This window comes from Rosa chinensis, chromosome 2 (assembly GCF_002994745.2).
Source record: "Rosa chinensis cultivar Old Blush chromosome 2, RchiOBHm-V2, whole genome shotgun sequence".
In the NCBI taxonomy this organism is placed as follows: domain Eukaryota; kingdom Viridiplantae; phylum Streptophyta; class Magnoliopsida; order Rosales; family Rosaceae; genus Rosa; species Rosa chinensis.
Genome location: NC_037089.1, coordinates 43,221,800 through 43,237,330, shown reverse-complemented (window position 1 = coordinate 43,237,330; position 15,531 = coordinate 43,221,800). Strand labels below are relative to the sequence as shown.

The 15,531-nt window shown below is 37.8% G+C and overlaps 2 protein-coding genes across 2 annotated transcripts; one reads left to right on the top strand and one right to left on the bottom strand.

Annotated features, from left to right (window-relative positions):
- Nucleotides 1–8,199: 8,199 nt before the first annotated feature.
- Nucleotides 8,200–9,058, bottom strand: LOC121051248 (pentatricopeptide repeat-containing protein At2g33680-like). The gene is made up of 2 exons (XM_040513414.1): nt 8,683–9,058; nt 8,200–8,603 (listed from the first exon to the last, which is right to left on the bottom strand). The coding sequence occupies exons 1-2, from the start codon at nt 9,056–9,058 to the stop codon at nt 8,200–8,202; spliced, it is 780 nt and encodes a 259-aa protein (XP_040369348.1).
- A 792-nt stretch (nt 9,059–9,850) lies between these two features.
- LOC112188560 (arogenate dehydrogenase 1, chloroplastic-like) lies at nt 9,851–13,584 on the top strand. The gene is given in 4 exon segments (XM_024327702.2): nt 9,851–9,969; nt 10,485–11,518; nt 12,123–12,629; nt 12,631–13,584. Coding segments are annotated over 3 exon segments (1,803 nt in total). The 5' UTR covers nt 9,851–9,969; nt 10,485–10,628; the 3' UTR covers nt 13,037–13,584.
- Nucleotides 13,585–15,531: the final 1,947 nt, after the last annotated feature.

Genomic DNA, 15,531 nt, shown 5'->3' with positions numbered 1-15,531 from the left:
TATATCTTGAGAGATCGAGAGAAACTTGGCAAATTTGATGCACGAAGTGATGATGGTATTTTCCTTGGGTACTCTATTAATAGTTGAGCATATAAAGTTTATAACAAACGAACTAGGATTGTTATGGAATCTATTAATGTGTCTATTGATGATCATTACATTAGACAGGAGGAAGCTTTTGTAGATACGTCATCTTCTTCCTGTTCAGAATCAGAAGACACAACAGCTACTAATGAAAAGGAAGAGGATATTGACAGCATCTTTGAGCCAGCTCCTCAAATGAGAAGGGGGTTCAAGCAAGTCCAAAAGGATCACACTAGTCAAGATGTCATTGAAAAATTTCAGATGGCCTCAAAACTAGAAGCCAAGCTGCTTCACAGGTAAGTATGGATGGGTAAGTCGAGGCAACACCTTGCTTTGTTTTATCACATAAAATCTAATTACTATGAATGTCATATCTCAGTGTGGGTTTGTTTCTCTAATTGAACCAAAAAATGTCTAGGAAGCCCTATTGGATGATGACTGGATTAGTGCTATGCAGGAAGAATTGAATCAATTCACTAGGAATGATGTATGGTATCTGGTAGCAAGACCTGGAAATTGTAATGTAATAGGCACTAAGTGGATCTTCAGAAATAAAAGTGATGAAAAAGGGAATGTAATCAGAAACAAAGCTAGGTTAGTGGCACAGGGATATTCACAGGTTGAAGGTCTTGATTTTGATGAGACTTTTGCTCTTGTTGCTAGATTAGAATCTGTGAGACTACTCCTGTCTGTAGCTTGTCATCTCAGGTTCAAACTGTTTCAAATGGATGTCAAAACTGCCTTTCTAAATGGGATATTATAGGAAGAAGTCTATGTGGAACAACCTCAAGGTTTCAAGGATCCACATAACCTGGACCATGTCTACAGACTCAAGAAAGCCTTGTATGGATTGAAGCAGGCTCCACGAGTCTGGTATGAAAGGCTTTCCACTTATCTTGTGGGAAAAGGGTACACTAGGGGATCTATTGATAAAACCTTGTTTGTAAAACTAGTAAAAAATGATCTTATCATTGCTCAAGTGTACGTTGATGACATTGTTTTTTGGTTCCACAGCTAAATATCTTGTACATGAATTTCAATCAGTCATGGAAAGTGAATTTGAAATGAGTATGTGTGGTGAGCTAACCTTTTTCCTTGGCTTGCAAGTAAAGCAGCTTGATGCAGGTATCTTTCTCTCTCAAACCAAATATGCTAAGAATCTCATCAAGAAATTTGGCCTTGAATCAAAGAAGGTGGTTAAAAATCCCATGAGCACCACTACAAAACTGAGCAAAGATCCGAATGGGAAATCCATCGATTCCACACTCTATAGAAGTATGATTGGTAGCTTACTGTATCTCACTGCCAGTAGGCTCGATATCTCCTACAGTGTGGGAGTGTGTGCAAGATTTCAAGCAAATCCTAAAGAATCTCACTTACAAGCTGTCAAAAGGATCATCCAATATGTTGCTGGTACAGTTAACTGTGGTATTTTCTATATCTTTGACACTAATGTGGAAATTGCAGGATACTCTGATGCAGACTGGGGAGGGAACTTGAAGGACAGAAAAAGCACCTCTGGGGGATGCTTCTTTATTGGCAACAATCTGGTTGCCTGGCATAGCAAGAAACAAAACTGCATTTCTCTATCCACTGTAGAGGCTGAGTATGTTGCAGTTGGGAGTTGCTGCACACAAATGCTTTAGATGAAGCAAATGCTTCATGATTATGGCATCGCTCAAGATAAGTTGTCTATTTTCTATGACAACACAAGTGCTATTAACATCACAAAAAATCCTGTTCAACACTCTCGAACAAAGTACATTGATCTTCGATATCATTTTATTAGGGATTTGGTTGAGCAGAATATACTTGAGTTAAGTTTTGTACCCACTGAAAGTCAGTTAGATGATTTGTTCACAAAACCATTGGACACTGCAAGATTTGAGCTATTAAGAAATGCTCTAGGCATATGTTCTAAGTATTAAGGCACTATAATGTATGTCCACTGTTGGGAGAGAAAGTTGTGATCTTAGTGTACTTTGACCACTGTCACTAGTGATTTGCACATATATTCAGTTATTGTTGCCATGCCTTATTCTGGACAAAGCTTGTGTACTCATGATTAGTATCTTAATCAGTTGAATCTCTTATGCACTCTCACTTATAGCCAACGTGGTGGCATGTTCGTTGTTTTTAGTCAAGAGTGAATCGGTGAAGTATGAGAACTGGCTAAATTGCTCAGATGTTTCAATCCCTCTTCTCAAAGTAATCAGGTCCTAGTTGTGGTGAGCTTTCTAGGATTTGTAAGAAACGAGAATGGATAATTGTATCACACCTCTCAAAGTAATCAGGCCTTGGTTGTGGTGAACTTTCCCAGGATTGCAAGAAACGGGTTGGTGGGTGATCTCTGTATGTAAAATATGACAATGCAGACAACAACTCGATACTCTCTCCTTGGAGCATCCTTGCTATGCTTAGTACCCTAAGATCGTTTATTCTGGGAGTTGCTGAGAAGGGTCTTGTTACATGAGTTCTTGTTGTTACAAAATAAAGAAGTCTATGACTCAACTAAAGATAAGTACTTGGGAACAATGTTTCTCCTCAGAGAACTCATGAGCTCAGTTCCTATGTTAAGTTCTTCTTCTTCACTTTTTCTCTCTTTCACTACACATGTTTCTAAGCCCCACGTATTGCTTATACTCACTTCTCTCACAGGATTACTCCTTACGGTCTAAATATGAGTACCCATTCAATTTGTTAATAGAATACATCATGCTTGCCGTTATGAAATATGTTCCTTTCACTAAGTGATTTGTGCTCTTTGTGCTTCAACGATGCTATATTTTCTCCCTCTATTATGACAAATGCATTAATTGCTTTGATCCTTTGTAGAAGAATATATTGTGTGCTATAATGGCAGATTGTGGGAATCCTTGTTCCATCTTTGATTGCCATCTAGTTGCATTTGATTTCCTTACTGATTAAGCCTAAGTTGAGGGGGAGAAGTTATTTGCATGCGTGTATCTCATAAACATATCTTGTAATCAATTCTCTCCTTCTTGGAGACGCTACCTCCAACTAGCATGTCTCTTCGTTTTCTCTAACTCTACCGGTCCTATATATATAACGTCTATCTTGTCTCTCTCAGATTTCACTCTGGTTTGTCTAAGTGTGCAGGTTTTTCCCAAACTTCTTCTCTCATCATGGTTCGCACTAAGATCACCACACGCCTTGGTGGACACCGGCGTCTTCCTCCTCCCGAGGAGAGCCGCAAGGCAGCTACCCGAGCCGGCGTCCTCCATCCTGGCATGTATCGAGAACGAAGCCGTAGTCCTCCTCTTCGTCAATCTCTTCCGACTCAAACTAGCGAGCCTTCTGATGCATCTCATCCTCTTGTTTCTCTGAACAGTGTTCGTGATTCCATCCTGGTGGCTGACTGGTGGATTGCTTGCCTCACTAACGACATGGACGACATGCATTCCCTCTTGGTCCGCACTCATCATGCTCTGACCAACCTCACTAGGGAAGTCCGGAACATGCAGCGCCACCCTCCTGGGTTTGGCACTCCTGGTCCGTCCAATGCAGTCAAGGAGGAGGACAGCACTGCTTCCATGGACAGCGAGGAGTTTCAGGATACAGTGACCAAGCTCATGGAGGAGTTTGATGTGCCTTCCCATTCAAAGGGGGAGAAGTAAAGAAACATTTTATTTAATCGTTTATCTTAATTCCTGCGTTTTTATTTCTGTTGGACAATATTTACTTTAAAATTTTGGGCTGTAAGTGCATAAGCACAGATCATTTGGATGCTTATTTTGATTGCTTGGATATGGAAAAGGATGGAAACTGATTCCTTGTTCCAAGCAACATATTTTGTTTGACTCTTAGATATATTTGTTCCTAGTCTGTGTTCTTCTGTGATAACTGTCTGCAGGACAAAAACATTGGCAAAGTTATGTGTTGAATAGGAATGCCCAAAGGGGGAGAATGTAAGTATGTTGGGTTATTTCCACTCAACCCATAACTTTCCCACAGCTACTATGAAAGCACAGACTGCAGAAAACTAGGTTAAGGACTCCTCCAAGTTTCCCGGGGATTAAAGAAGTCAAAATAGCACGAAAGATCTGAAGAGGAAAATCTGGCAGAATCGCTCTCACTGATCTTGTACTCATTTCATCATTATCTTTTATATGCATATCGATTTATTGATTTATGTTTTAAATGGTTTAATGATGCATATCGAATAAGAGAATGGTTTTGCTAAAAATTAGGAAGCATTGAGTTTTGATTGTTTATCAAGTTTTAAGAGCCTTCCTTATTTTGTTCTTGATTTGATTTGAAAAAGATCTTTGTTTGAGGGGGAGCTTTGCTCCTCTATAAAAAGGATTTGAAAACTGATTTCATGTAGAGTTTTTTTTTGTTTATCAAAAGTGTTTTTTTTATTGCAAATGTTTACACGAATCATTCTCTAAAAAAAAATAAAAATAAAAACTCTCTTTACATGTTTCGTTTCCTTGCATACTCTGTCACTTGCATATTTCATTGTTAAGATTAGTGAGATATTGAGATCAAAGAAGATTAGAAAATAAGCTCATATTGATAGTGTGGTGATCAAGAAAGAAGTTAGATTAGTTATAAATCAAGTTAGCATTTGTTGCTAAGTGAAAGTGATTGTTGTGAACAACACTACTTGTATACTGTAAACTCATTTGATTTATAGTGGATTGATTTTCTCGTGTTGGCTATGTTACAAGTCACACAGTGAAGTTTCCTCAGTGGAGAGGTTTACACTGCGTTAGCAAATTGTTGTGTTGTCTTTCTGGTGCTTATTTGATTCTCAAAACAGTTCTCTTCATTTTTTTGTTCTATCTGGTAATTACACTCTCACCTCGATTCAAACACCTGCAATTTCAGCTCTCCTCAAATGGTGGCCACTGAACTGGTCTCAATCCACGGCTGCGATTGTATTTTTTCTAGAAGCTCTGGCAATGGGAGCTGCCGTGGAGGCTAGGGTTTCGGCAGGAAAGGCTCGATTGAGTCGTTGATGTTGCGCATGGAAAGGATGACTGTCGATCAGGCGAAGGCGGGCCCACTCGAATGGGACATTCACTTGGTAAAGTTTCCTTCTCTCTCGAGCTCAATTTCACTTTTTGAGTTGAAATTGGTGGTGATTGTTGACTGAGAAGCTTCGGATACCATCATTTTTTACTCTTAATTCGTCTTATAGCTTTGGTAGTTTTCCAGTGCTGCATAGTTTTGTTTGAGTTTGGACTAGAGCTGTATTGATGAAATAGGTGAGTTAGATATGTTAAAATAGCTTATGCTGGCATTAGTGTTCTCAATAAGTTAAAATTATAGTAGATTATTGAACAACAAGCTTCGGATGTTATCATTTTTATAGCTTAAGCTGCATTGATGAAATAGGTTACTCAAATTTGCTTCACATGACTTATCTTCATATATAAGCAAGTAATTGCACTCTTAATAGCATTTCCTAGACAAACTGTATGGTTTCAGTGTGCCTTATTCGATTCTGGTAGTGAATTTTTTGGGAGCCCTCTATACACCTAGGAGATAACTCAGGTGTTTTTGTCTACATTTCTGTATGACATTTATGGCTGCATGGTTAGTTTCTACGCTGCTTCCTTCTGCTATGTGTACATGGTTATGTGTGTGTGTGAAGAGATAAGGAAAGAAAAAAAGTAAAAGAAAGTTCAATAAATGGAAAAAAAATTTGATAGTATAAGACTGTAACCATTTTGCAGCCAATGGAGTGATTGACTAATATCTAGTGAACTTGGGTGAAGTTGCTTGATGGCCGGAATAAAATTAAACTCGATGAATAGCTGTGTACATATCCATAAATGGAAAGGCTTCACATATGATCAAATGAAACTTAGTTTTCTTTTGTTTGTGATTTCATATCTCTAGCATTTCTTGGTTGAGATTTGTGTTGCACTATCAGCATGGACAAACATGGACAATCAGCATATGATGTTGTGCAATAAATTTCTTTGTCAATAGCTTTTTATTATTGGTCAAGTAGGTTTGTACATGTGTCATAGTAGGTTTATGTACCTATATCAGTAGCTTTTTAGATTACTTGCTTTTGATTATCTAGTTAATAAAGATTACCACATTTACAGTGCAGCTGCACGCTATTGATTTTAGTTTGCATTTCAAATATTAATATTTTGTTGTATCTTTGTTCCTGAATTCTTTCCCTTTGCATTTGTAGTGCCAGATTACGAAAATCATGTCAATTTGGGTAGTGAAGGCTCCATTGACCAAGAGGTCATTCGGTCAACTAAGAAATGTTGCAATGAAGTCTAGTGTTGAAGGTGGCAAAAAAGGCCTAAGGTTAGCGTAGAGTGGTAGAGCTTGACAAGAAGAAACATCAATGGTGGCCATTTGAAATATGACACTAGCATTACCACATTGACAATAGCTTTCTACAACTATTGTAATAGATTTTCACAACTATGGTAGTGGCATTTTACAACTATGGAAGTAGCTTTTTACATAATTATATCATTATTGGACCCTGCATACTTTTTATATCATTGAATTTGTTTTCTTTTTCCGATTGCAGTAGCTTTTTTATTTTAGCTGTATCATTTACATTTCCATAACTTTATTAGTCTCTGAGAATAGTTTTCTCATTCTCTGAGAGTAGCTTTTGTTCTGCTTGTTTATTGCTTTTGGCGTTGTTGAGAGTAACTTTTAATGATGGTTAGAGTAGCTTTTATTACTGGTGAGAGTAGTTTTCTAGTGTTGGTGACAGTAGTGTTTGTTGCTGGTGAGAGGAGGTTTTGGTGTTGGGGACAGTAATTTTTGTTGGTATGGATAGTAGCTTTTGTTAGTGACAGTAGCTTTTGTTGTTGGTGACAGTACTTTTTGTGACCTCGTTGGAAATCTCACCAGCATATCTTTTGTTTGTGATAGTAACTTTTGTGACCTCGTCAGAAATCTCACCAGCGTAGCTTTTGTTGCTAGTGACAGTAGCTTTTGTTGCTAGTGACAGTAGCTTTTATTACTAGTGATAATAGCTTCTGTGACCTCACTCGAGGTTGCCGGAAATCTCATCAGAGTAGCTTTTGTGGTCACCAAAATTCGAGGGAAGTTGGCTGGAGACTTGTCGAAGTTGGCCGGAGGTCGGCCGAAAGTTGACCGGAGACCCGCCGGAGTTGGCAGGAGGTCCTTGCCGGAGAGAAGAGAGAGAATAATTGTTGACTTTTTATTCTAGTGGCATTTATGTAAATATAAAACCAACATATCCAAAAGGGTGGTGCTATTCACACACCCATTTTCTCTATTCACACACTTCTTCTATTTTTCTATTACTTTAATTCAATTCTTTTTTACAAATTACCCTAACTATCCTCCCATGTAATTCTTTTTCTTTTTTCTTTTTATTTATTTAGCAAGTCAATCATGAATCAAATATCATTGTGCAATAAATCAATTTTCTTCTACCTATAAATGAAGGAAAAATAATACGTTTCTGTATTGAAATAATACTCACGCATAAATAATAAGAATGTACTATGAAAGTTTGATGACAAAGTTTGCAATTTAGATTCAGTTGGATGAACGTAATTAACTGGGAAGCATATTTTTTGTGTAATAATACAGGTTATTCCACTTAATGAACGTATTATTTTTCCTTCACTTATATTGCAAAATATTTTTTTTTTGATTTATTGTATAATGATGTATTGATGTTTGATTCATAATTAACTTGTCAAATAGAAAAAATAAAAAGAAACAAAATTACAAGGGAAGCTAGGGTAATTTGTAAAAAATAATTGAATTAAAGTAATTGAAAATTAGAAAGGGTGTGTGAATAGAGAAAATAGGTGTGTGAATAGCACCACCCTATCTAAAATATAACACCCTTTTTATGCTAGTGGCCTTATGAGAGAAAAAATTAATTGGTGGCCTTATAGCTAAAAAAACATTCAAAGATGCACTTATATGTAATTAACCCAAAAAATTAATACTCAACATCCACAATGAATATAGAACCGTAACAACACATACAAAAGACAGAAAGAAAAACAAACAAGAAGAAGTGGTAAAGTTACAGGTAAACTGATGAACTTATAGAATAGCAACAACACATACAATTGCAGAACTGGTAAACTTATAGAAACCAAAAGAAAACCCAAACCATTAATGATTACAGGTCACGTCAATAAGGTTTCTTAGTATCTCGGCCCCTGGATAAAGACCTGCAGCTTGCATTTGTCTAAACACTCCAACTGCTTCATTGAAATACCCATTTTGAACAAGTCCAAACATCATTGCACCGCAAGTAATGCAGTTTCTATCAAGGAGTTCTCTAAATAATTTATCCGAGCTTTCCAATTTTCCACATTTGGCATAAAAGTCCAAAAAAGATGTCTGCCAAACATCATCATGAAGGCCACTTTTTATTGCTAAACCATGCAAGCTTTCACCTTGGGATAGAATCCCATGTTTGGTCAATGCTGTTATAACTACGGTTAGTGTCTCAATACTTGGTGCTACTTCACCCTGCATCTCATTGAACGAATCTCTCACTTTTACAAAATCCCCTTTCGATGTATAAGATGAAATACAAATATTCCAGGAAACAACATCCCTCCTATCAAGTTTCGACTTCTTCAGTGGTACCTGATTTAGCATACATTCCCAAGATTGAGTTCTGAACAGCTCCATTACTTAGCAAACCATTCTTAATCACATATCCATGAACTTGCCTCCCATATATTGAAGTTTCAAAACCACAACACCCTTGCAACATGACCAACATTATCACCGAATTCGGTTCCAATTCCATCCTCATTTCATTGAACAAACTAAACCCAAAAGCAACATTTCCTTCAGAAACATACCCGGAAATCATCGAAGTCCGAGAAACTAAATCTCTGTTAAGCATTTCATCAAACAACTTGCGGAGATTGCCGCATTTCACACACACCTCAATCATAGTACTGCCAAAATACACATCCAATCCAAAACCCATCTGAATTGCCAAAGAATGAACCATTCCTGCATATCTAACGTGCATCACTCCCAATCAACAAGACCGCCTTGTTAACAATTGGAAATGTAAAAACAATCATGTGAAAACCCAACTCGCGCATCTTTCTGTACAAACAACAAAGCGGAATCCACCAAAACAGCGCTGCCAAGGTCATTGAACCGAGCGTACAAAGAAACAAACTTCGAAAAAAGATTATGAGGAGCTTAACCCAGTTGAGACTAGAATACGAGCATGCATTTGTTTCAGGGTGTGAAGGTCCTGACTCAAATCAGGCAATTACCTTCGTCGGTGTTATTCGCAGGAGATGCGAACACAACCCAGAAATTGATATCAATTCTTCAATCGATCCCATCTGTTGATTATTTTTATCGAACATTCTCCTACGTCTCCCTTCCAATATTCATACCTCCAACTCGCACGCTTCTCATCACTCTGTCATACCATCGGTTTCCTGGCTAAAGATTTAGCCGGTAATCGATTCATAGCCGCTTGATCACGATCAAACACTTCTCTCCTGCTTTTTTACATCACACCTGCACTGCAAGTGATGAACAGTGTCTGCTCTGCACAATAGAATATTAGAATTTTCGCAGTTTATTTAGTAGCTTCTACAGTTATATCCTTTATAATTTTAATACAAGAAAAAAAAAATTTGATGCATGTGCTTTATCACTATAGATAAGATAATGGCTTGCTTAAAAAAAAAAAAAAACAAAAATCACAAAGACGTGTTCAAAATGTGATTCACAATGACATGACATCGTTAGGAGAGGTTCAATAACGATAAACTCATTAGTGAAACGTTAGATAGAGCCGTGGTTCAGGATTCCTACCCAATTCTGTCCTTGTCTGCTTCTCCAGCATTCGTCCTCTATGGTGATCACAGTCTGTGACCAGTGGTGGCACTGAAATAGGTAAGCTTGTTCACACACCCAAAACAGATGAGATTCAAGTTACACTTACTGAATTGCATGCTCCTTCCGATTATCAATCTTCAAATGAAATGATTGAATAAATTGAATAAGCCAATGATTACATAAGCACTCAGCATTCTTTGCCTTTGATTCCAGAATTGAGATTATGCAGGCCCCCTTAGGCATTGCCTTTGAATCCTATCATTTGAGCTTGTCTCATATGCTTTTAGTAGGTTACTTGTTTCTAGTGTGTTTCCTCTCTGTGTTTTTCCATAAATGATGCCCAAGTGGTCGTGAAAAATTTAAGAATACCACATAAGAATAATGATCTTGTGTAAAATCTCTGAATTCTGTGGAAATCAAAATATGCAATACTAACTCATTTTGCATATGCCTAGATTCATAGCTAATTTTATTTTCTAGTGGCTGTATTGAAACTAGACCATTTGTCTCAGTATCTTATGCTCACATGTCCACCTCCTGGATCATTTTTAACTTTTCCCTTTTTACAATAGTGTTGCACAGGGTGAAATACATGCTTAGATTGGTGTTCTCTCACAAAGTGAAGTTGATGCCATGCCAACATTGGTGTAGCTGGTCTTTCCGCAACTTGTGGTCAGGAGCCTCCACAACTTTACCGTTAGAATTCTGAATTTATCATGCTGAAGATTGCCATCATCGGCTTTGGCAACTTGGGACAATCCCTTGCCAAGACCTTTGCTGACCTAGGCCACATGGTCCTTGCACATTCTAGATGTGACCAATCCAAAATGGCCCAAGACCTCGACATTTCATATTTCTCTGACCCGCAAGACCTCTGTGAACAGAATCCACAGGTCATTTTGCTATGCACCTCCATAATCTCCACAGAATCCGTCCTCAAATCTTTACCTTTCCAGCACCATAGGCTTGACACATTATTTGTTGACATGCTTCCTGTCAAAGAGTTTTCAAAAGCATTATTACTCAAGTTGTTGCCTAGCTATATAGATGTTCTTTGCACCAACCCAATGTTCGGAGTTGAGAGAGGCAAACATGAGTGGAATGGCATGTTTTTTGTGTACGAAAAGGTTCGAATTGGCTCTGACGGAGTGGGGATTTCTTTCTGTGATAACTTCTTAAACATGTTTGAGAAAGAAGGGTGTAGAATGGTGGAAGTAAGCTGTTCTGAGCAGGATAAGTATGTCGCAGGTGAGCAGTTTATTACCCACACAGTTGGGAGAGTCTTGGGGATGTTGACATTGGAATCAACTCCAATAAATACAAAAGGTTATGAGACATTGTTGGATTTGGTGGACAACACAGCTAGGGATAGTTTTGATTTATATTATGAGTTGTTCATGTACAACAAAAATGCATTTGAGATGTTTGAGAGGTTGGACTTAGCTTTTGACACTTTGAAGAAACAGCTTTTTGGTTATTTGAGTGATGTTGTGAGAAAGCAAGTATTTGATAATGCAGAGAAGGTAAAAATGGGGCACGAGGAGTACATGATGTCTAACCCATCCCACAATGGAGCTGCCTCGGAATCTTCTTCAAAAGATATGAGGTAAAGTTCCAGTGCATCTAAATTTTTGTCCTGTTTTTGTTGTAGAGATGAATTTGTCAGTTTTCTAACTTGGAATGGATGAGTTATTTTGTTTTTTCTTGCTTGTCTGATATGCCCTATTTAGCTAGTAGAACTCACAACTTGATGGAAAAGCAGTAAAAGAAAAAATTGAAATCCAAGCAAATGGCTGTGCTTTTTCAGCACATGAAAATAATGCCTGTGGCCTCAGTATCTCGTTGTCTGAGTTGCTAGATTCTTAGTTGTTCCTTGGTTAGTTCCTGTGTGTCTTTGGATGGTGTCCATTAGCTGAATTACTGCTAGCTAGTTTTTGTTTTGTCTATTTTGTTGGTTGTTTGTGATCAATTTACAGAATCTGCCCTTTGTTATGTTTGGGTTTAATTGATTCATTTGCTTACCAAAAAAAGGGAAAAACAATTAGGCACTCTTTTTAAGCCTTAGTTAGTGACTTGGTGCTTTAATATCCTCAGTTGGTTTCTTTGTTCAACATGTTAGTTCTGCAATTTTTGAAGCTTTTGACTTAAGCTTTTAGGTTAGGGCTGCATATTATTGATCTCTTGACAAATAAGTTTATTGCAACCTTCAGGTCGCATAACATTGCTCAGGTATCTAACAGTAAAGCACAGATAATATCTGACCACTTTGATGACAACTCAAGGCTCAAGATTGCAATTGTTGGTTTTGGGAACTTCGGTCAGTTTCTTGCTAAAACTATTATACGTCAAGGTCATATAGTTCTAGCCTATTCTCGGTCAGACTACTATGATGTGGCTCAAAAGTTGGGGGTAACTTACTGCTCTGATGTCGAGGAACTTTGCAAAGAGAATCCAGAAGTGATACTTTTTTGTACCTCTATTCTTTCAACTGAGAAAGTTCTCAGGTCATTTCCAGTTCAGAGGTTGATGAGGAATACTTTGTTTGTTGATGTTCTTTCAGTTAAAGAATTTCCAAAAAACTTGTTTCTTCAAAAGTTGCCATTGAATTTTGATATTCTCTGTACTCATCCTATGTTTGGACCAGAGAGTGGTAAAAATGGGTGGGAGGCTCTTCCTTTTGTTTATGATAAGGTCAGGGTGGGAAGTGACGAATCAAGGGTATCACTCTGACCGATTTCTTGATATCTTTGCTCTTGAAGGGTGTCGAATGGTTGAAATGTCTTGTGCAGAGCATGATAGGCATGCAGCAGGGTCACAATTCCTTACGCACACAATAGGAAGGGTTTTGGAGAAGCTGGGTTTGGAGTCGACACCTATCTTTACAAATGGTTACAAGACTTTATTGAATTTGGTGGAGACTACAGTAGGAGATAGTTTTGATCTTTACTATGGCTTGTTCATGTATAATGTAAATTCAATGGACCAGCTAAATAGATTGGGCATGGTTTTTGACTCATTAGAGGAGCAGTTTCTGGGGCGTTTGCATGGTGTTCTCCATAAGCAACATTCTGAGAATGCAAGCAAAATCTTGTTGCCAAATCATCCAAGAATGCAGCTCCACTAAGAAGATGCAATGAATGTAGGGACAAAAAAAAAAAAAAAAGCTGAAAGGAAAGAGGATGAATCCTTTATTTTGCACAAGTTGATAAAGACAGGGCAGTTAGAGAAGACATGGTGGCATTGATGTGAAGGAGGATAAAGCCCTTTCATTATGTAATGGTAACAAAGCATGGATCTTATCTAATGTTTTGATCAGTTCAAATCGCTGGAGGTTTTGCTTATCCGACTTGGTTCTTGCCAGCAAATGTTGCGTTGTTTGTTAGCAGATAAACAGAGTTTTCAGGGCATGGAAGAGTGCATGAATTACTTCCCCATCTTGTGAACATCAACATGAATGAAGATGTTTCGCCATCAGCATCAACTTTCTTTGTGCATTGTACAAAGGTAACACTGATGGGGCTCAGACATCTTCAAGCTTATCGCCCACATCTCCTTAACTGAGTTTTATTAATGTTTGTTAAGAAGAAGGTCCAGAATGGATCAAATTGTATATCTGATGATATGTCTGTACTTTTAAGTCTGTTCAAAGAGAAAAGAGATACAAATTGTACATCTGCTGACATTAGCTTATTTGGTAATATGTTATAATGGCTAATCACTATGGGATTTATCTTCGTCTGTTCTGTCATGTGAGGTACATCCCACTCTACTCAGAGATATCTGTTTTTTTTGAGCTTTTTTTTTTTGGAAAATCTTGTCAAAATCATTTTTGATACGCCAAACTCTTTTATCTTTTGCATAGTAATATCATTATCTGAACACTTTACTCAACCGCGGTTGAGCTTGCAGAAGTGATCTTTAAAGTGTGATGATAACACTACTATAGGATATAGTGAATTAAAAGGCGTGCGTCAGGCGTGCCTTAAGGCTTCGACAGCGTGAGGCGTAGGAGAAAACGCCTCTGTTTTACAGCTGAGGCATAGAGGTCTGGAGTCGCCGGAATTTGTTGCGAAACCACCGGAGTCTTCAAGCTTCTCACTGTCGATTTGCTCTCCAAACTTGACGATTCGATGAACAAAGACCGGAGATGGGACGGCGACACCGAGACGAAGAGATTGGTGTTGGAAAATTTGATCGATGGATGCTACTTCCGTCACCAGATTTCGTTTCCTACAAAATTCCACAAATATAATATTTTATTAGTAAATAAATATAATCACATTAATGCCATAATAAGCTGAAAATAGAAGATCAACACTTATCTTTTAGATTTTCGAGCCGCCACCCAATGATTACTTCAAAAAGAGTTTAAGGTTGAGGCGTGTAAACACTGCCCTTAAGAGTAGATTTCGCCCCTCGGAGAAAATTGTCTCGGTGTAGCAAGTTTGTGGCGCCCTACCCTCCAGGGTACAACAACCTCGATCCTTGTAGGTGTACACTCACAATACTCAGATCGTATCGAACAGCTTGAAACTTTCTTTTGGTGGAATAGATAAATTAAAGGAAACACATGAATACTTTGAGCTCAAAAAGGAAACAAAGGAGATTGAATTTCTGTTGTATGTTTCTATTTTGAAAGCTAGGGATTATATATATGGCAGGAATGATCAATGCGATGATAATTTAACAATAGTAATTAAGCTATGTAACTTATGTAACCGAAAGGAATATTAGGACATTGATTAGGAAGAATCAAAACGTCAAAATATGAATGACATTTAAACTCTGTAACTTATGTAACAGAATGGCAATATATATCTTGATATTGATGAGTAAACCAAAACGGAAGAAAGCAAATAAAGAACCACCATAATTGCAGAATTTGAACAAATGAACCATATATGAGTAAACTGATGAAATATTTGTGTCAATCACAATCAAAGAGAGTTAATGACTATTGACATCTGCAATTAAAGGTCCAATGAAGGTTTCAAATATAGCTGGTATTTTGAAATATTCTAACTAAATTCCAACAATTGGCCCCGGTGTGCCGGCCAAAGATGGACGGAAGGCGAAGTTTCGGCCGGAGCCCCTTCGCGGGTTTCCTGGTCACGATCCGGGTTGCGCATTTCTGGGATTTCTGTAAAAATGGCAGAACTGGGCGCGAAGCAGAAGAAGAGCACAATTTTTGAAAATGTGAAGCTTCCCATACGACGTTGTTTGGAGTTATCTCATTGAAGTTATTAGTTGGATTCAACTGTCATAATTGTGTTAATTGATATGCTGTCATAATTGTCTACAATTATATAATACCAATTGTATAGGGAGAATTCCACAAATGGTAACTCAACTATGACTCATTCGTTACTTTGGTCACTGAAGTTTCAAATATATCACTTTGGTCACTCAATTATTATACTGTCAATCACTTAAGTCAACCCTTCAAGATTTGATGTACGTAATGACTCGATCTCAATCTCTCCATCCATCTCCTCCTCTTCATTCAATTTCCATGAACTCTCTAGTTTGGTGGGATTGATTTCCATTAGCTACCTTGCCAAGAGTAATGATAATTAATCAATCAACCAATGTGTATTGCAGGAAATGCAAAAGCCATGT